At 34.7% G+C, this 22908-nt stretch overlaps 1 protein-coding gene across 27 annotated transcripts in view; it reads left to right on the forward strand.

Annotated features, from left to right (window-relative positions):
- Positions 1 to 22908, forward strand: part of LOC129279908 (centrosome and spindle pole-associated protein 1-like) — an 84504-nt gene that overhangs the window by 20834 nt on the left and 40762 nt on the right. For 21 of the 27 annotated variants that reach the window (XM_064112639.1, XM_064112636.1, XM_064112646.1 and 18 more), the window contains exons 12-23: positions 276 to 372; positions 985 to 1045; positions 2507 to 2635; positions 3568 to 3686; positions 4423 to 4535; positions 13209 to 13265; positions 14071 to 14178; positions 14976 to 15020; positions 15626 to 15682; positions 16210 to 16311; positions 20648 to 20710; positions 22126 to 22173. In XM_064112639.1, coding sequence (XP_063968709.1) covers positions 276 to 372; positions 985 to 1045; positions 2507 to 2635; positions 3568 to 3686; positions 4423 to 4535; positions 13209 to 13265; positions 14071 to 14178; positions 14976 to 15020; positions 15626 to 15682; positions 16210 to 16311; positions 20648 to 20710; positions 22126 to 22173 — 999 coding nt within the window. The remainder of the gene's footprint in view (positions 1 to 275; positions 373 to 984; positions 1046 to 2506; positions 2636 to 3567; positions 3687 to 4422; positions 4536 to 13208; positions 13266 to 14070; positions 14179 to 14975; positions 15021 to 15625; positions 15683 to 16209; positions 16312 to 20647; positions 20711 to 22125; positions 22174 to 22908) is intronic. The other 6 variants (XM_064112645.1, XM_064112662.1, XM_064112641.1 and 3 more) reach the window with 5 other exon arrangements.

The following is a 22908-nucleotide window of genomic DNA, read 5'->3' on the forward strand; positions in this document are numbered from 1 at the left end:
CCACTTTGTTGTTTTTGGTTATGAACAATTTTTGCCATTTAAATATTTATAAGTAACATGTTTGGTTCTGATATACATGTATGTTGATTTTTGTGCATTTTGGTATGAAGGCAATAATAATAATATATAGCATTTATGAGGTGGTGATTTTTCTAGATTCCTATTCAATGGCGTACTATATATTACCCTGGCTGTAGCTCCAGCTGCTAAAAGCACTTGGTGCATTCATGAATGAATACTTATAAGTAAGGTGCATTTTAACTTGTGTCCCACAGGGCAGCGTGATACCGGAAGTGCAACTCGTAGAAAGAAAGAACAATATAGGAAAGAGCTTGAACGCCAGATGGAGGAGGCAAAGGCAGCAAAACAGAGGTTTGTTAATAAAATCACCTAAGTCTTGGGAAAGATGATTGGACAAATAATCACATCTGACTCGTTTTTATGGAGCATTGCTTTGTTTTTATTTGCATGCAAAACCACTCTGGTTTTATGGGAAACACTATCCCCAGGCGTCAAGATTGAACGTCAGAATTTATACACCGCAACATCATTTTGTTTTGTTTTCATATTTTTTAATAGATGGGCGTGTCCTTCAAGTTTATAATCAAGTTGAAGAGAGTTGGATTTTTTAACATCTAGTTTACTGAAACACCTGCGTTTCTGTTTTGATAATCATAAATTTTGAATATGCTTATCTGCTTTATAGGGAAACTATGAATTACAAGCTCTGCTTTTTGATAGTTTGCCCTTCAAATTCTTATCTTATTGATATATCTGTCTCCAATCTGCAACGTTAAATTGTATAACCATTGTCTTATTTGTATTGAATTATTGTGATGTATTGTATTATTCTATTATTAATGATTTATTGTCTTTTGTTGGATGTTACATGTACATTGTATTTAATATTTTGTGAGATATAAAAAATAAACCAAACTGAATCTTAAATTGCATGAATAATCAAAATTTGTCTTATTTTTTTAGAGAGAAGGCACTGGATAGAAGCCCTGGATTCGTTGGGTCTAATAAGCCACCTGCTGCCCCAGTAAGTCATAATAATAATATAGGTATATATACCCAGTGAAGCCACTTCAGTTTTGAAAAGTGTTTTCCCAGCGGGCCCTGCTATTATTATTACCCCGGCTTTAGCTTGGCTGCCTAGGCGCTCAAGCATTCAAGGAAATTCTTCCTACCGGGTACCCATTCACCTCACCTGGGTTGAGTGCAGCACAGTGTGGATAAATTTCTTGCTGAAGGAAATTACGCCTTGGCTGGGATTCGAACCAATGACCCTCTGTTTCAAAGTCAGAAGACTAATCCACTGGGCCACAATGCTCCACTTGATGAAATAATTATATGCAACATTTATATATAACAATTTTATTAGTGCTGCATACTATTACCCGTTCTTTAGCTTTGGCTAACTTGATAACATACAGTACTCGAGCATTCAAGGAATTCCTTACCTACATGTATTTCCTAAACCTGGATTGAGAGTGGCAAATGTAGACTAATGTTCTGCCAGATGATATGAGTGCTGCAGTTGAATTTGAACCCTGGACCTTGTGGTTCAAAGATTGGAGGCTGAGCCACAAGCCCTCCATAATGTTTTAAAAGATTTAGTTTTTTTTAAGAGAGTGTGACATTTTGGAACCTGTTGAAGAGACCATTTAACTCTTTGTGCGCTGGGCCATGAACACCTCTGTGACAAATTATTTTCAGGGAGGAATCAGGAGCGGTAAACGAAATTGACTTGCTCAATTCAACTCGCTATAACTTTTCACTGCAACATTTTGAGGGGGAATGTTTCACAGCAAAGTTGTAGGGAATTTCATAAGCTTTCTGACTATATAATATGTTTGGGGAAAAAATCATCAGAAATTTGGTAAATAATGCACAATTTCACACATGTATGACATTATTATGGTAAAGGATGAATACAATGGATTGATTGTTCAAGCGTGGAATGCGAAGTTCGCATTGCACCTAGTGCGCATTGGTGCAAAGTACGCATGGAAAGTGTTACTGAGGATGTGTAGTTGGCTCAGAACATGTGAACCAATGGGGATGGTGTGTATTGTAACCCTGGTAACAGCCTAAGTGTATATAATTATATCCACTTCATCAAACATGCCCATGGGTCATAATGAGGGTTCACTATGTTTCACTAACCTAAAGCCTATGAATCGATACATTTTCATACATAATTATGGGGTTGTAATTTTCATACATACATCCAGTTCAGCCCAGGATACATGTATGTGCTGTAGAGTAATGTATTTTCTTATTGCCTATCCCTATTTACTCAAAGCTACTTCCCATATAGTCATATGTCAATCAGGTGGCAAGGGGGAGGGGGTAGAGAGATGGGGAGGGAGTAAAATCAATTCATGAATTTCTTGTTCTACCATAATTATGGCATGTATTTAAGTAAAAAAAGTCACTTGTACTACAATTTTCAATACCAACTTGTGGGATTGTATTCACTTCTTTCTTGCAACAACAGCAGCAGCAACCTCCTCCTCAGGGGTACACGCCATCGTTCCATCAGCAACAGCAGGAGTATGGCAACAGACCTCAACCTGTATCAGCTACGCCTTATCCTGGTCCACAATATGGTGTCCAAGATCTACAGGTAAATGTAAATGAGAGATGGATGGATGAATGGATGGTTGAATGGGTGGATAGATAGATAGATAGATAGATAGATCTGGGAATGAGGGGATGATTGATGGATAGTTTGAATAATGTTTACTTTATTAGCATTATCAATGTTCTATTGACAAAGATCTTTATCAGATGATAGTTCAAAGGCTCGCTGTCAGGTACATGTACTACCAGGTTTTTGTAGGCGTAGGGCAGTGCCCAGGATTGAGCATGAATTTGTTTGAATAGAACTTATACTCAAGGATTCATCTATGCTTTGTTCGCAGGGACCTATAATAGTTCAATACCCTACCCTACCGTTTTACACTGAACCTATTGTACAACGCCTACTTAGCTTGTTGTACGCGAGCAAATGGGTGGCTGAATGTCAAAACATTCGTACCGTTGCACACACGATGTACCATCCAAAATGTACCGTTGCACGGCCTTAGGAGGTGACGCCACAATACGATTTTATTCATTGTGCTCAGTAAAAATGAAGGTGCAATACACGTATAGCCTGCTGGCTAAATGCGCAATGCTGCCCAAGATCATGTGCGCTTGTGGGATTTTGCTTTTTGATTTCAATATTTTTGCTCCCTTTTCATAGATTTAGAAAAACTTTTTTTTTCTTCATATATTCGCTAAACTCTGAGGTGTTGTACAATACAAATAGCGAATATTCTTATTCGTGCAATGGTGCAAGATTTCGCATTCGGTGAAAGAAAGAAACACTCTATTCAACTCGGCTAACGCCTGGTTGAATAGAGCATCTTTCTTTCACCTCATGCGAAATCTCGCACCATCGCACTCATGCCTATTTGCTATTTGTATATTGGTGTAGTTATATATAGATCGGTGCCCTGGATTGAGCATGAATTTGTTTGATCATGTGTTTCCTCACTGATGCTTTAATAACAGGGACCTGGATTCAATGCTGGTTCAAGGGCCTACTCCCAGGTACGACCACCCAGTGAACCTCTCGGCGATCTAGGGCTCAGAGAAGCTTTGGCCAGATCTCAACCTGAACGCTTAGATAGGTAAGACAGCAAATTTTCTGCAACCACACGGCTCTTTTTTCAGGCACATTAAAGACTCAATAAAATGGAGGGGTGGGGGAGTATCAGAAAATTAATGACTTTGAGAAAAGAAAATCAAGGTTTTCATTAGAAAAAGGCAAATTATTTTTATCATGAAAGTTTATCTGTCTTGGTTGAAAACGACAAAGGATTAAACTTTTTCTCTCAAAACAAACAAATCTTAAAAGTTACCTCAAAATTTGTATTGAGATGCTTATCACCCCAACTGTAACTCATGCTGCAATTTGCAGTGGGCTTAATTGCATTTCAAAATGAAACACTCATTCAAAATACAAAGTGGCATTTTTTTAGATTCAAACTCTTTCCAACAGGCCTCTGAACAGTCTCTCGATTCTTGACAATGAAGCTTTGTTAATGTGCAAAGTCAATGAGATAGGTAGACTTTTTGTTGCCTCGCTACAACAGTGTGTGGTTCAGATAACTCTATACAAAGATACTGCAAATAAAATGTACGTACTGAGATCATTGAATTGAGTTTGTATTGTTTGTTTGTTTTTATTTCCATATACAAATAAAATATATGAAAATCAAGAAAATATTGACAATGGAGGGTAGCCCATTTCAGTGATATTTACAAAATGTTGTTCTTCCATGGGGTCCTAATTTAGAGAAAAGAGAGAGATTGTTGTATCAATCATTTTCATTGCGGCTCTTTCCAACTTTTCTCTGTGTCCAGACCATTTTCACTGAATTATCCTCAGCCGTCCACACTAAACCAGCCTAGCACCAACACAGACCCATATATGTATTATGGTTTGAGGAATCCCCTGGAACCAGACCCTAATCCAAGTGAGTACTCTAAGGAATGGATAGATTGGTGTTTCTGTTGTACATTATGTCCATTTTCTTTGTGTGGTCTAGTGATTACTGCATTGGACCTCTTATCATACATTGTATAATGATATAATGATAATAATAATATAGGTATATTTACCCAGGGAAGCCACTTCAGTTCTGAAAACTGTTCTCCCACCGGGCCCTGCTATTATTATTACCCCGGCTTTAGCTGGGCTGCCCAGGCGCTCAAAGCATTCAAGGAATTTCTTCCTACCGAGTACCCATTCACCTCGCCCAACATCTACATGTACATGTAGGTATTGGCTCTCGATAATTCCCCTTATTGGATTTCATTATTGGAAGGAGTGAACATTATCTGTTTTTTTAATTAATATTTTTGATGCCCGTATTTTAGTTCTTTTTTTTTCCTTATTCCAAACCAAGAATCTCGGACTGGGAAGACTTGGGTTGGAGAGATGACCAAGTCTCTCAGCAACCTTGGCGGTAAAAATAAATCATGCCAACATACATGTAACCAACTAAATCCCACTTCTAATCCTGCCCGTTTCATAAATTTTTGTGTGAGGTTGTTTGTAAAATTATGTTTGATGTTATGAGAGCTGAGAATTTTACGTAACCACTTAAAAACATATTTTAGTTGACTAGAATAGTTTTTGTTTGGTTGTTATGAAATCATGTTTAATCCTTATCAATAGGGAATGATTGGATACATGTACATGTACCTGTACAGGTTGATTTTTTATAAAATTCTGTTTTTTTTTAAGGCAATTCACTGCAAACATTATCTTTATGTAAAATTTGGTTTGGGTGACAGGAAGTTCATTCCCTTTCCTTTGTTGATAAGAATACCAGAAAATTTGGGATAAATGTATCTCATTTAGGCACATTTACGCCTAGAATTTAGATGTATATCTAGCAGCCTCTGCTAATCAGTGGCTACTGGGCAAATGATCATTAGGGCAAAATGAATTTTCAGAATATTTCTATGTCTGATTTCAGTTCAAACAATAAAATATTGAGTTTCATTTCATTACCAACTGTCGAAGCAATGTCTTTCCTGGTGGAAGCATTTTTTTTTCATCCCTAAGTCCTTTCATTTCATCAAAGACAGACAAATAAGGAGTGTCGGGAAAGCTACTTTGAGAGACACTGAAGGTTGTTTTAGCTGGATCCATTTTAATAATAATAGTGTATATTTGTAGAGCGCGCACACCGTCAGTAGACGCTCATGGCGCTAGCCGAGCAAAAGTTCTCTTTTACAATGGAAAAATGAGATTTTATAGAAATTTATGTAAATACTACACAAGAACCATGAACAAGTACAATGTAAGAATAATAATTTCACATCTGCTTCATGTGGATCAGAAATTTGGTGCTGATTTAGCACAAAAACATATTCCAGTCATTCAAGATTTTACAAAAAATCTCATGGAACAACCGTCACATATTAAACCAGATTTTTGTTCGACATGTATCGTACTTGTTCCTGTAGGATTACCAGTCGCCTCATACCCTTTGCACCAATTAAACCATTATTTAACCCCCTTTTCTGTAATTTTAAGTCATATGAACTGCTGTCATATTAGATTTTACACCTGTCTACCTTTTTAAGAGCAGGTACAAATTAACCACATATTTTCACCCTGTTGTATTTTGTTAATTTAGGTTTGACCTCAAAAATTTGCGAGAAGAAATTGCACTTTTATTTACTTATTTCACTTTTATGCAATCTCTAACCATATATATGTACTGTAATTATATCATTATTTCACCCCTCTTGTTTCTGTTAGTTTAGGTCATTTGCTCTGATTTCAGATGGTCATCTGATACACTTCTCTACCTCTAAACTGTCTTTTACCAAATGTCCACCCATTTAATGTCTTTTCTTGCAGGTTTATTCTAGTGTGATTCATAACACAATGCTAATAACATACAAATTTAACATTCCCCCCTATTATGTTTGTCAATTTAGGTGTGACATCAGTGGACCCTGTCTTACAAAGAGTTACAATCGATCCAATCAATCGTAACTCTATGGAAATCCATCAGTGTCATAATTTTTTTCAACAAATAATTTGCACAATGTCCTTTGTATGCAAAGAGAAGCGCAGTCGATTTTCAAGAAAACAATGAATTCATGAATATACATCACAGCTAGAAAATATTTTGAAAAAACATGCATAATAGATGTTGACGTTGCTGGCCGTCCATAGTTGCGATTGATCAAATCAATCGTAACTCTTTGTAAGACGGGGCCCAGATATTTTTATTAAGAAAATGCACATTTCATATTTTACATTGTTATGCAATCTCTGACCAAATAAGTGTGTGACTTGTAGTTGAATTAATTTATTTTTCATTTCATTCCCTTTGCACTGTACATCTTGGACAGATGTGTAATTGAAACTCGACATTTTGCACACCCACCCTTTGCATTTTCCTCAATATAGGTTACGTGATCTGACATCAGCTCTAATTGTACTAGATTCCTTTTTAGCATTTTCTGTCATAGGTGCCAAACGTCTCTCATGAAAAGCTTTCTTAGCGGCCGCATGTCTAAAGTAAAAAACCTGTGTCCCATGAAAAAGACCAGGGGCCTGTTTCATAAAGGACTTGCAACTGTTGTAACTTTGCCATTATGGCAACTACCATGGAAACAGGGCTCAGCAGCCAATCATAATCATGGTTTTCATCGTAGTTGCCATGATGGCAAAGTTACAAGTCCTTTATGAAACGGGCCCGAGTATAGTGGCCATTTTCTGTCTTGGGCGGCCTTAATTGACAGGTTTTACTGTACCAAAGATTCATTATATTGGTTTTACAGCTACTCTATCATTTTCTTTCCAATCCAATAGAGTACTGAAGCGATGACGTCAGTTGCCATGGTGTCATGGCGCCTGGTTCTAAACAAATGAACCCGCCGAATGAAAGCGTGTGTTCCTCAGAGGAGAAAATGTCTCTGCTATCGGTATTTGATCACTTGCAACCTATTTTCCAGATGAGCCATTTGCAAAGTGTACAGACGATCGTCAGCTGCGATTTTGTTTAGAACCAGCCCGTCATGACGCCATGGCAACTGACGTCACACTTCGGTACTCTGTATATCATACTTTTTGCAGCGAATTTTTTAAAGAATCGCATCTTAGTCATTCCATGAAAGTGTGATCTAACTTAACCTCGCATTTGGTTGGTTAATGCAATACTTTTTTTGAGTAATCAACCAGTGTACTCTTTTGCTGCTGTGATTTCATTCTAATATACATACAAAGTATACATTACACAGGTAAATTTTTGTGTGTGAAAAGACACATTGCACCACATTCTATCTAGAATAGAAAATTGACCATTTAATATTTTCATCGAGCAGGAACCATGACAGGCAAAAATGCTGATGCCTTTTCAGGTAAATACATAATAGAGGTTATACCTGGTCTGAACTAAAAACAATGCATTGTAGAGTGTACAATCAAGATGATTATTCACATACATCTGTATAAATACCATGTACATGTAATTGCTAGTTATTCATTCTAACTTATACACACACATATTGTTGACACTAGTGTATCTTCTTTGAAAATATGCAGTTTGGGGCATATCATGGGTTGTTTTTTAGAATATATTTATACAGGCACAACAGATAAAAAAATCATAATATGACAGTAAACCATGTTTAAGATTGGGTGCATAATGAAAATAGAAAGGATAAGAACATTGAAATAAATCAACAAATGCTATACATACATGTAAATGATGGAATTGGTATATTGATATAAAGAAATAAGAGAGTGTAGTGCCTAATTGTAAAGAGAGAGAGAGAAGGGGGGAGGGGGCGGTGCAGATGCAGAAGTTTGGCATACAGTGGGTGCTTATACTGTATATCTATATATATATCTTTATAGTCCAATTGCTTTCTTCTGTAAATTTGTTCAGTTTATTTGGCAATTTGCTTATTAGATGTAGAAATATAAGACTTATTTTGCATATGATATTTAATCTAATTTGTGTCCCTTTTTCATCAATAATTTTGCATGCATACCACTCTAGTTTCATCCAGACCAAACAAGCTAGATGGTATGAAAATCTTTTAAATTTGATAAATATGTATTTTGAATCTGAGACTCTCACATTCCTATTCATCTGTTGTATTCAACACATACATGTACACAAAAAAGGCAGAACAATATTAAACCTTTTGCTTAAAATTCAATCGAAACTCAATTAGATTATTCCTCTTGCAGCTCCAAAAAATCCACACTGGAATGAACCATAATAGTGTTTATTATAAAGAGGTGTTTGGTGAAGATCTGTATTTCACATTTTAGTCATGTGGAAAACAATTGCAATTTACACTTTATTTCAAGGTTACCCTCCCCCATTTAAACTTGCTATAAACATACAATATCAAGTACAATTACATGTAGATTGCAATGAAACTCATGTCACAAAATTGAAATAAAATAAAAAATGAGTAAATTCTCTTCAGTCCCTGTATGTACCCACTGTATTTTATTAGCAGGGAAATACACTGTAGCGAGATATTCTGCCATATATAACTTACAGCCTTCTGACTTTAAAGCTGCAGATCTTTTATATTGGATGGATTTGTTATAAGTAGCCAGTTTGCATTTTGCAATGTCCTTTAATAAAAAAAAAAGATTTAAAAAAGTTTGATTCCTAATGATACATGAAAATGGAATTAAAACAGTATTGATCTTTCAGTCAGCAAAGACACAGTGTACTTCAAGAAATATATTTAAAATAGTTTTGTGAATGAAAATCGCCTAACTTGCATGATTTAGATGATTTACTAGTTTTTATTTTTCATTCATTCGTTCATTGGAAGATTACATTGGTGAGTGATAAAATATGTGAATTTCATTTGAAATCAATCTCTTACATTTTGCAAAATTCTCCTCTGTTTAAACATTTAGTTAAACAATTCTTAGGCAGACTCTGGATACATGTAGATTGCAATATTCCAATTTGAAATGTATATTTATTAGACGTATAATTTGAAACTCCAAATAAGAATGATCGCATATCAAAGGTAGTCAATTTTTAACACATTCCGTCAAAATATCCAAATGCATTATTTACGACATTCAGATTTTACGCAAAAAATGATATTTTCACGCAAAAGTGCACTTAAGTAGCATCCACCTGGACGTTATTCCTCAGTATTTCCCCAAGACTTTAATGGAGGGAGTGAACTGTGTGTGGTCAATCATTGACTGTGTGTTATAGATGCATAGTCTTAAAAATATATGTTTTCAGATATCTACTAATACTACAGATAATAAATTGAACTATAATTGTATTTGTATAGAGAAACTAAAATCTTTTGAGAGGAAGGGTAAGTGTTCTACTATAACTACTGCGGTATAAATGTATTGAGTAGTTAATTAGCTTGTTATCATTCAAATGGGTCTATATTAGTAGACTACACTAGCTTTATGGGTCAGGAAACTGGCCAGGTATGAATAGTTGAGGACTTGAGATGGCGCTATTGGTTCGTATCTGCTTTAAGCTGGGATGCAAATTTCGCTATCCAAAGTATAAAAACTCTACATAATGTACGGTATGTTCAAGTTTTCATTCAAAATGCGCACATTGTAAAATACACATTGTCTCCTTTCGGATAACATGAAATGAGATATCTTCCATCTTATTTGAAAATTCTTTTAATATTTGTGGCATTAGGTCATTTACTATACATTCGATGGATAAACGCATTTAAATCGAAGAATTTAAGTTGTGTAAAAAACTTCAAACTATTGATATTTTTCACAAACTTTTATTTTGAGGAAATCGCGGTTTTATGTTTTATTGTGCCATATATGTGTGTGTAATATTCAAATTTGAAATGTTTATTTATGAGACTTACATTTTGAAAAACCAAATAAAAAGAATCGCATATCAAAGATTTAAAAAAATGTTAACATATTCCGTCAAAATATCAAAATGCGTGATTTTCGACATTCTTTCAGATTTTACGCTAAAAATGACACTTTCACGCAAAAGTGCGCTTGGCATCCGGCCTTACGCTATTTTAGGGTATTTTTGCAAGACTTTTAGCTGGGATGCCAAGCATTAGTAAGCCTTAACAAATTTTGCCGTCCAAAGTATAAAAAATCGTTTTGGCCGGTCTACTATGAGAAAATGCCATGTTTTAAATCATTATCTTTTAGAAAAAAAAACAGATTTAATGAAAATACATGTAGACACTAAAATCTTGCAACTGACGATTCAAAATTGTTGTTTGTAAGCAAATACTAAATTTTTAACCTGCGAAGATATTTCCCTTTCATCAATCTTTATTTTTTCCTCACATCAATTTTAAAAGAAAAAAAAAATGTTCAATGGAAGAAAGCTAATACTGCTGCCAATTTGAGAATTAAGAGCAGATCAAATAAATGTATTAGGTTATAAATTAATGATACATTGTCCAGAATAGGCTTCCAATAATTCTTCCAAACCATACTACTGTACATACATAATTATAGTCTGTTTTTCAACCATTGGTTATATACATGTATCAATTGCTGTTGTTTTTAGGTTTCATGGCACTAACCCATGATTCATGCCATTTGTATTTTTAATACACTTAAGAGCAACATTTCTTTCATTCCTATATTTTTGTATACATGTATCTATTACTTCTTTGGTTAAGATCTACATTAAATGAGGTAAACATGTTAATTTTCAATCATAGAATCTTTCATTCTACTACATTTTTTCCTTTCATTTTCAATTTCAAATCATTTGTTTCACCACCAAAATTGTATTTTATTTTCCAATGTGAAGTAAACAATCCAGCCACTCAGTCTTCCAGTAGGCAGGTCAACCCAGCCCAAGTTCAACCCCAAGCTGACCTCAGAGGTCAAAGGGCAAAGACCCCCTATCATCGTATGTACTTGTTAATATGCATTTTACTTTTATCAACCCTTGGTTTTATTAAACTGGAAAGGAAATCACAGAGTAAAAAGATGAAAAGATAAGCATGTAAACAAATAATTTAGCCAAATCAAGCAAGAAATAATGAACACAGAAATTGATATATATACAATTGTACAGTATAATGCTACATGTACAGTACATGTAAATCCTACATGTAGTTCCACTTTTGGTAAAATTGTGCTAATCTACCTTTTCAAAGTACAGTGTATGTACATTTTATGAAAAGTAAAAGTAACGTAAAGTACCTGAAAAATGCGGTACATGCATTCAAAGATAAGTAACAATGAATATATCAATAAGTGAATGAACTCTTCACTCAAGCAAAACTTTAATAGAGCTCTTGATTGTGTTAGAATGTGGAATGGCCAACAGTACATGTATAATAACAAATTACTTGGAAATTGCAATATAAACAACTATCATTCATGATTGAGAAGAAACTCGAACTCCACAAACCAGCATTAGTGATGATAGTAGCAAGGAAAAGGTTGAAAATTAAATACTAAATGCAGGTATAGATTTCCTTTAAATTATTTGGAATTGATTTTCATAAAAATCATGTTGTGCATACATGTATGTAATGAAACTCCTTTTTTATCTTCTTAATTAATTGTCTACACGACCATAGAATTATCTTAATTTGTTTAAAAGAAACTATCAATATATATGCCAATGAAAATGTGATGTTGTTAAAGTGCTCTGGACGTTTTCACATTTCTAAACTTTGAAACAATCCAATATTTCAGCAATACCCAACAACATCATACCATTTGATCTTAAATGAGCCAAAGGAAATGCAATATCAAATACAACTGTAATTACACCATAGTGACCTTACATGATTATTATGTTTTACTTTTGCCTGACTCTCTTAGCTGCATCTGCAGACGCTGGCCAGCAGAGTAGCAGTAGGGTTCACAACCCTCCCTTTGCAAGTAATTCCTCCTCTTTTTTTTCTGCAATTGTCAAAACGATCCTACTCATTGACTGAGCATGTTTGTTCCTCTTGTGCAAAGCTATCACCAGTCAACATGTAGCCTTTTTTGTTGGTCCATTCATCATTCCTACTTTTCTGATTGGTGAATACAATGATACGGTATGTGCCCACGCTTCTACGCCTGTATAGCAGCATAAGTACCAGCTGGGCATCTTTTTGATGAAGGTTCTTCCTACTTTTGGTCAATAAGTAGATGTGACTAGTCCCTACCTAATCTAAATCAACAATTAGTTTTCATACTGATAGTTCAGTTGTCATAGCATGATAACTCATTATAAAAAAATCCTGTGTGAAGCAAATTTGGTGTATCACAAATTGTGACTAGTCTGAATTTGCTATTCGTTAACCCATTTTTAACACAGTACGTGTAGCCTGTCCTCCCAAAGCTTTGTTTGACCAAATGCCTGTAGCACAAAGCTTAACAATCATCGTAGAACATTTATTTACGATTGATTGCATTGACTACAATGCATAACTAATCATAAAATCAAGCGTACATGTATGACTAATCGCTCACCTAAGTTGCGTTACGGGACCCAGAAAGTTCCAGTGACACTGAAACAAGAACATGGAATTTTAATGATACTTGGAATTCTAATGATGCTTCTATTCTCCACTCAACTTCTTTCTAGGCAATCATTTGTGCAATAAGTGCAGATTTTTATACATGTACATTGTATTTTCATCATGTCATTTTCCCTTTCAAGCTTATGGTTCTTTTGGGAATCCTGGGTCTGCAGGCCAACGATCTTCTATAAAACTGGGTAAAAATAAACGGTTCTAAGCTTTATACTAACAACTGTTTTTACTTAACCCTTTGTTCATGTATCTGAATCATTTCATTGTGTTGTTGATTTGTAAGATAATGGTTTACATTATTTAGACCATATCATAACTTTAAATGTGCACATTTGAGGAAAATTAGCAACTTTGATCCATCTTTCTTGCCCAGAGTAGTGCACAATGTCTTGCCTACACAAATTATGTGCACATTCTCCTCTCCATGGGGAGTATTCCTTCCAGTCAGCATGCAATACAACTTTTGCATCGTACTGGTGGGTGTTTCATAAAGCTGTTCGTAAGTTAAGAACGACTTTAAGAATGACCGGTGAACCTTTCTTACGTGCTAAACAATCACCAAGGAACTTTTAATGGTGAATATCATTTACCACATGAAAGGATCACCAGTTGTTCTTAAAGTCGCTCTTAACTTGTCACCTAGAGGATGAGAGTTGCAAAGTGTATTATCCTGACACCTTCTCAAAGATGATAGTGTTCGCTGCAGTAAGATTTGAACCCTGGGCCCTCTGATTGAGGGACAGGGGTCAGAACCACTTCACTTCCTCTATACAAGTCAATGAAATCATAACACTTTAATATTCCTTGTCGGTTTGAATAGTATGAGTACCAGAAGCGATCGTAGAATCTCTTATTGCATCCCATGGAGCATACATTAAACCATGGGTCAACTCAAGTGAAGCAGAGTTATGAGTAAAATTGTTTCCAAGTATTGACTTTTATAGAGCTGTATTAATACTATCTTCATTTTCTCCATGGATTTCCGTCTAGTCAATCCCTCACAAAATACTGGAAGGCCAAGTCAGGTCAACCCAGGTCAGGTCAACCAAGATCGGGTCAGATTTTCAGAGAATCAACCAGCAGTAATTCCAAATACCGGTAAAGACTGTTCACGGTTGAAGTGTTATTAATGAAGATTTTCTTTTCGTGATTTTATCTTAACCATAATACTCAATCTATAATTTCTTTGCAAATTACCAGATTTATCTGTTCTCCACACATCTTTTTCCTTTCACACTGTGGGCCTGTATGACGAGGTGTCGTAAATTCAAATCAAGCTCAAACTGAAACTGATTAGAATTACGATCAATCTCAATTTGAGTGTGTTTTAAATCTATTGCGATTGTCAGATCTATTTAAAGAATTTGTTTCACATCAAACATACATGTACATGTAGGTTGGTGAAACACTCCCCCCTTGTTTTTACATAAAATTGGTTTAGAAAGATAAATTTTTATAACAAAGTCACTTTCTTTTATTTCTATGATGAAAAAATCCATGAAATGCTGCTAACAGTATTTTAAGATAATCACATGCTCTCCTGTTTGTTGTTGTGATCTCTTTCTCTTATTCATTTGTAAGTTTGCAATATGCTTCTTTTAGTATGAATGAAATTTAATTCATACTTCTGCAGCTTTTGTGAAATGAGCTCTTACGATGGATATCCGATTTCCTCCATTGGATATTGCTAAGAAGAACCTGAGACTCGTTTCTGTTTGGTTGTGTTCTATAACCTTTAATTCTAATTTGAAATTTTGGATGGCTGCGAAACGGCTGAATTCTGTGAGAGCACTAAATTTACCCAATGAATTTATTGAATTCTGTAACATTCATGATGGTTGGATAAATATTTGTTGCTGTTTCTTTCTCCCCTCCTGTTGTCCAATGTACTCAAGGTTTCAATCCTAGGCAACAGAACGAGATGCAGAACACATTCCAGAGTAATTATTTCCCTCTTTTCTTTTAATGTCCATCTCTTGTAAGATTCATTCAAATTTTAGTTGAGCTGAAAGAGTCTATTTCAATGGACTACACCTGTCGCTTCTGTTGGGATGTGATTTAATGACAGAGGGATGATTGCTGATTACCTTATGTTGAATTTGTCCAGTTCATATTGGTTTTCTGTAAATTTGATATCTGATACATTTGATAACTGATTAAGCAATTAAACACAACTCACCTCAGTGTGTGGTTTCTCAACAATCTTATGTGCAGGACTCTAAAATTTAAGAATATTTCTCATACAGAGCATTTTTTTAATGCACCAATTCCCTTCAATGACAAAATATATATATTTATATATATAAAGGCTTTATAAAATCCGTAAATTGGCGAAGCCTCAAAACCATCCTTTTCACATGCAAATTTGCAATTGATTTAACATTCTGTATAATGTAGCAATGAAAAATTGGTAATTTTGCCAATTTGAGGAATAGAATGTAATCAAATAAAGCTTTATGCAGAAATTATTTATTTTCCTAAATGGGATTTCTTTAAGTATAAAATTGCAATGCATGATTATTATTATTTTTCTTTCATTTTGTAGGACTTGTAAAGGAATATAAAGTCAATCCATCAGCAGCTGCTGCATCATTTCAAGCCAGTAATTAATCACTTTATTACTCTTTTTCTTTTTCATTTATTTTTTATTAAACTTTATTTCATGAATTTAAAATTGAAGAAGAACAAGAAGAGGAAGAAGAAAATGAAGAAGGAAGAAGCAGAAGGAAGATATGGAAGAAGAAAGAGGAAGAAGGAGAAGAAGAGCAAGAAGAATAACAATCAGGAGAAAAAAAAGAACAAGAACAAGAATGAAAACAAGAAGGAGAAGAAGAGCAAGAAGAACAACAATCAGGAGGAAAAAAAAGAACAAGAATGAAAACAAGGAGGAGGGAGAAAGGAATTGGAGTAAAGTGAAGGGCCAGGAAGGAGGGGGTTGAGAACGAGAAGAAAGTGAAAAGGACTACATGTAGGTGGATGAGAAAGAAGAGGAGCAGGAGAGATACAGGGTGTATCAGTTAAAGTTTGTCTGAATATACATGTACGTGTAATAGAGCAACATAGATTTATAGCCGCATTAGTTGTACTTTTATTTCAAATTAATGAAAAACAACCTTTTTCCCCATCAAGTACCCCCGACGCAGCAAGACAACCTGCTTCAGTTTCTCCAGGCTTATTCATCGTACCTGAAATACGACTCGGCTTCCAACATCAGCGAACCACTGTTTGGACGTAAATTCTTGCTTCCTTGATTTCATTCTCTTCTCTGTCATGATTCTTTCACCTTTGTTCTCACAAGATAGTCTTGACTGTGTACAATAGACACACTGGCCCGTATTCTGAAGTCGGGTTTAACTCAAACTTAGGTTTAAAGTTGTGGTTTAAGTATGGATAGCCAATTGTTACACAAATCACTAACATAGATGTATCATATTTCAGCTCATTTGACTCTCAAATCATTCATAATTGTCTACGAAGTATAAATAGATGATTGTCTTCACCATCGATGGATCAGAAAAGAGCACAGTAAACATAAGAAACATACAACTTAATAAAAATTTTGACACTTATGGCTTCCCATACTTAAGGACGTTCCACAGTTAAAATGAAGTCCATGTCATATTCACCAAATTTTGCAGAGAGTTACTTTGGTATCTATGCATTATGAAAATGCAAAAAATAATATAGGTTCATGTGCTTATTTTTTTCTACGGGTCTTCAAAGTCGCCGTATTTGAATGATATGCAATCTTGCGCAATCAAGAGAATTGTGCCTCTCTTAGACCTCACGAATTCACCAAATGAGTATAAATCATCTTTACTCAGTGGATACCGCATCAAACTTCATCAAATTTTCAAGATATACATGTATAACAAAGTGTATACCAAAGTAAGAGAAAGTCTTTTAATTGGTAAAACTGTATCTATTTGGAGTCAGCAGCGCCCTCATTTGGCAAGAATGGTTCAAAAACTCGGAAAAAACAAATATTCAAAGACGTGAATCTACTCAAAAATTAAAAAAGTATTTTGTAAACTGCACTTTTTTCAAAATCCATGTCATTTTCGTCAAATCCGGCTAAATTGTAGAGGAATGCATATCGAAGTTGTAGGGAAGTTAAAAATACGGGGTCCATGTACTCGTTTTTTAACTATGAGTGTCCAAAGTGATGCGAGTTGGCGTGAAAATCGCCCAAAATGCGCCCAAAACGTGCAAAAGTCTAATAATGCCGTCTAAAATGCGAATGGTTCCGAAGTTTTGCCCCCAAACATTCAAAATCCATGTCATTTTCATTATACTCTCTAGATCTGTAGAAGAATATATTTCGAAGACATTAAAATAATAAAAATATGGGGTCCATGTGCTCGTTTTCAAACTATTGGTATCCAAAGTGTTGCAAGTTGGCTTGAAACCCGCCTAAAAAGCGCCGAAAACATGCAAAAGTCTCTGAATACCCTATAAAATGCAAATGGTTCCATATTTCGCTCCCAAACATTCAAAATCCATGTCATTTTCATCATTCTCTCTAGATTTGTAGAGGAATATATTCTAAAGGCTTTAGAATATTAAAAATATGGAGTCCATGTGCTCGTTTTTAAACTATCAGTGTCCAAAATGTTGCGAGTTAGCTTGAAAATATTGAAATCCACCTAAAATGCGCCGAAAGCGTGCAAAAGTCTAACCGTCTAAAATGCGAATAGTTCCGTAGTTTTGCTCCCAAACATTCAAAATCCATGTCATTTTCATCATACTCTCTAGATTTACAAAGGAATATATTCTGATGACGTTAAAATATTAAAAACATGGGGTCCATGTGCTCGTTTTTAAGCTATTAGTGTCTAAACTGTTGCGAGTTGGCTTGAAACAGCCCAAAATGCGCCGAAAACAAGTACATGTAAAAAGTCTGATAATACCGTCCAAACTGTCTAAAATACGAATGGTTCCGTAGTTCTGCTCCCAAACATTCAAAATCCATGTCATTTTCATCATACTCTCTAGATTTGTAGAGGAATATATTCTGAAGACGTTAAAATATTAAAAATATGGGGTCCATGTGCTCGTTTTTAAACTATCAGTGTCCAAAATGTTGCGAGTTGGCTTGAAACAGTCTATAATGCGCCTAAAACTGGCAAAAGTCTAATACCGTCCAAAATGTCTAAAATACGAATGGTTCCTTAGTCCTGCTCCCAAACATTCAAAATCCATGTCATTTCCATCATACTCTCTAGATTTGTAGAGAAATATATTCTGAAGAGGTTAAGACACTTAAACTATGGGGTCCATGTGCTCGTTTTCAAATTATCAGTGTCCAAAATATTGCGAGTTGGCTTGAAACAGCCCAAAATGCGCTGAAAACAAGCAAAAGTCTGTTAATACCGTCTAAAATGCGAGTGGTTCCGCAGTCTTGCTCCCAAATATTGAAAATCCATGCCGTTTCCATCATACTTTGCACATAGACACTTTAGCACCTGAATATTCCAAATACATGTATGCAAAAATTAACATGGGTCCATGTGCTTGATTTTTTGCTATAGAGCTTAAAATTTAACCCAAAATGGATGATGTTCTTAAGAATTGCGCATCCAATAGAATTTTGCATTTTTAGACCTCACGAGATCACAACATTGAGTTTAAAGCCCTATTACTCAGTCAAAATCCATGAAAATATCATCAAATTTTGCAATATGATTAATAATTGTATCCGTGAGATGGATAATCTATCTATATTGCTGTCAATTATTTGCTCATTTAAGTCTAACAACACTCTCAGTTCTTAGAAATTGCGAGAAAGATACTCAACCTCAAAAAATTCAAAATTCAATAACAAACTTGAGAAGTAAAAGAAATGCTGCACTTTATTTAAAACCCATGTCATTTTCACCAAACTTTGCAAAGTTATAAAGGAAGGTATACATAAGAAGTGCAAACATTAAAAAATATGGGTTCATGTGCTTGTTTTCAAACTATCAGCTCTTTTATTAGAGCAAATTTGCTTCTTAAAACACCCGGAAACGCGCCAAAAGCAGTATCTATGTGAGAAATAATTCCGAACCACTTTTTCATTTATTCATACACGGGGTCATATTCATCATACTTTGCAGCACTACAGAGAAACTATTTTGAAATTGTAGAGGAATAAAAGAAAATGGTCTATGGAATATTTCCAGTTTATTAGCTTCATAAAATAACACATCAGATCTGCAGTTATATAGTGCAGATAAGGAGAAAAATCAGCTCACATTGCCTACAGCTGATTAAATCACAAGTTCATCCATTGTGACGTCAGCGCGCAGAGTGTAAAATATGCGCAGACCATGATGCGCACAAACATAACTGTGGAACGTCCTTAAACCACAACTTTAAACCTGAGTTTAAGTTAAACCCGACTTCAGAATACGGGCCACTACAGTACATGTATTACCTTGTCAGGGGCCTACATGTATCACTTAATGCAAAGCTTGGTATCAATTTAAATTTCAATGAGATACAATCTGCACTTGATGGGACCTTTCTGAAGTCCTATTTCATTGCTCAGAGGCAAATTTGGCAGATTTGTCTTTTATTTTTTAAAATGAATAACATGATTAATGAATCAGGCCCTTTATCAGTAGCAGTTACATGTACATACATATATGAGCTTTTATCAAAGCATCTGTTATAAGCTAACAAAAATCCTAGAATTTGATTAGCCAAGATCAAATTTGTCATACCTTTCAAATATTTGTCATCAACATCAGGTTTTATGAAACTTGGCCCCAGTTATACAGTGTAAGATTAGCTTGTGACAAAATTATGATTCATGTAGCTGATACAATTAAGCTACTGAAATAATATTGGGTAGGCTGATACCAAATTTGTTACTGGTTTATTGATATCAAGTTGTGTGAAACATGAGAAGATTGTGTGTTAGACACTTTGTCTGTCTGCTCTTCACAGAATAGAGTGTAGTGCTTTTGACACAAATGATGTAGAATATGTTTGATTATTATTTATTTTTTTATATTTTTTGTTTGTTGCTTCTCAGTACTCTTATTAAAGAAAGATTGCTTAAAATTCTCAGCACTTTTGGTGAAAAAGGACCCCCCCCCTCACACACAAAAAAAGCAGCTAATTGAGTACCAATGTAAAAAATATAATACTGTTTTTTGTTTTAACACAGTATGTACATGTAGTGATAGTGGTACAGATAAACTGATAACCACGACCTCCCCCCCCCAAAAAAAAAAAAATCACACAACGGATCGTGCTTTACAGTAATACATCCCCCTCCAAATCACTGCTTTGATTAGACTACATTTACAAGTGAAATTGAATCTTTTTTCTCTCTCTCTCTGTTCTATTATCATTCACTGGTTCAGATGTTATCTTTAATGCAACATTAGAAAATTAGTAATCTTTTTCTACTCCTACCACTTTTCACACCACATACTCTTTATTTTTTTTTTCTCCCCAACTCCCTTTTTTCCCCTATTTTCTTGCAGTGGGTTTGCAGTTAACTGGCTTACATGTATCAGTCACCGGAAAAATGTGCATATAATAATGAGATTTATGCCTTGCTATTGTATTTCAGTTCAAGCCTTCCGTGATAGAGTGAAAGCGGATACCATTCAAGACATGGCCTCGGCCTATGAAAGTAATGTCTATTTTATTTACTCTCATAGAATTATCTTTGGATAGATATATTAATAGAGAACTGGGTCCCGTCTTACAAAGAGTTACGATTGATCCGATCAACCTCAATTATATGGAAATCCATCAATGTCATAATATTTTCCACAGGGAATTTGAACAATATCCTGTGTAAAGAAAGAGAAACCCTGAATTTTCAAGAAAACAATGAATGTATGAATATACGTCATAGTTAGAAAATATTTTGGACAAACAACTGCAGTCGATATTGACATTGCTGGCTTTCCATAGCTGTGGTTGATCGAATCAATCACAACTCTTTGTAAGACGGGGCCCTGATGAGTAGAGTGTAAAGAAATAGTACAGGAGAAAGAGAGAGAGAGACCAATGAAAGAGAAGGGGTGAGCAGACCTGCCAACCAGTACGTTTTAGCCGTATTTAGTACGTTTTTGCAACCAAAATACGGCAGTACGTTTTTTTTTTAAAACAAAATCGTAAGTTATTGAGAAAAATCATCTCTATATGTCTCTATTTCATAAAACGTACACAAATATGGTTATTAGATCAATGTAAATTCAGGTAACTTGTTTTTTTTTTCAATCATTTTGTAAAAACCAGGGTGAGATATACAAAGTTTCAATGTTTTTTTTTTTTCATCTGCAAGAGCAGTGCGCATTTTAGCTTGCATGCAGCTTGAGCGCCGTGATGGGCGAGTGCGCCAAGCATTTTATTATGAAATACACTTTTTTTGGGAAAAATAAAAAATATTTATCTCATACAGTAAAAATAATGATTTTTTTTTCAAAATACTGATTTTGGGGGATAAGAATACTGAAAATGCAAAATACAACTTGGCAGCTCTGGGTGAGGGATAGATATAGAAAAGGGAGAGAAAGGGAGTAAAAAGAGGCAACATATAGAGGATATAGAGGATTGTACTTGTGAGTGTACATTTTGATATTCATTTGCAATGTATAGAAAAAGAAATAGTGTGCCAGAGCTGCCAATTTTGGTGCTTAAAGCCTTCAGAAAAGTAAACAGTGTTTGCATATGTTATTTAAACTAACATTTTTTAACTTCAGACAAATTGTTATAATTACAAAAAAAAACAATAAATAATAAAAATGTGGGACCAGCTGACACCATCAAATGTTTTGGTCGAAATATGTTGTGAATATTTGTTGTCATTGAGAGAAAATTCAACACAGCCACTGTAGTGAGGATCGATCATTGTTATACATTATGCTTTCTTTTTCTGATATCAACTATTATTATCTCAGTGAGACTCTTTTCTCCATTGAGATAACCTCTCACTTTATAAATCAATTTCAATTTCTTTTTATTCAAAACTAATATGGTGCTATGGAATCACTAACATTCCTCTTTTCTTTCTTTCCATCCTGTCATATATTTGTAAAGTCTTTAGAGATTATCTTGGAAAGACGCAACAGCAAGGAGGCCGAAGCGGTATAACCTGATTAAATCTTTCACATAATTAGTTTAATAGTATAGAGGTCTTTTTCAAATAAGGGATTTCATAAATTTAAGAATGTCAAAACTCTAGCTGTCTTGCGTATTAAAAGCCAAACTGTGCTTTCTTGTCTTTTTCAAGGATTTTTTGGAAATACCTTTACACCGAAAAGTGAATTTTACATATTAAAGACTTCCTCTAGCATAGAATTCTTCAAGTCGTATTGTACACATGTATTGCCTAAAGTTGTCTTCATACATGTATATCTACATGTACAACAACATGTACATGTAAATGTGCAAGTATGGAATGCTTTGCAAAGTTATCAATCAATCTGCAGTTCCTTATTTGAATAAGATTGTTCTTGCTAGTTGCTAACTATTTTTTTTATACAATAGGATCATCTTGCAGTTATCACGTGCACACATTGCATGGATAATGCAATGTTTAACTTCTTTATTCATAATAAATATATTTCATTTCTATTAAGTCATATCATTGTGCAGTTCCTAACTAAAAAAAATTATATTGTTGTTAACAATTTTTTTTCACTTAACCACCAGGACCAGTTTGCAGTCATTACGTGCACATATTATATTAATAATGTAATGTTTATTAAAACTGGCTGATATTTCATATGAATACACTTTGTTTATTCAAGTAATTTCATTGCAGTTCCGTATTTGAATGATGTGTGTGTTTTTATGTAGCCACCGGGAGCATTGATACAG

Source organism: Lytechinus pictus, chromosome 17 (assembly GCF_037042905.1).
Source record: "Lytechinus pictus isolate F3 Inbred chromosome 17, Lp3.0, whole genome shotgun sequence".
Lineage (NCBI taxonomy): Eukaryota > Metazoa > Echinodermata > Echinoidea > Temnopleuroida > Toxopneustidae > Lytechinus > Lytechinus pictus.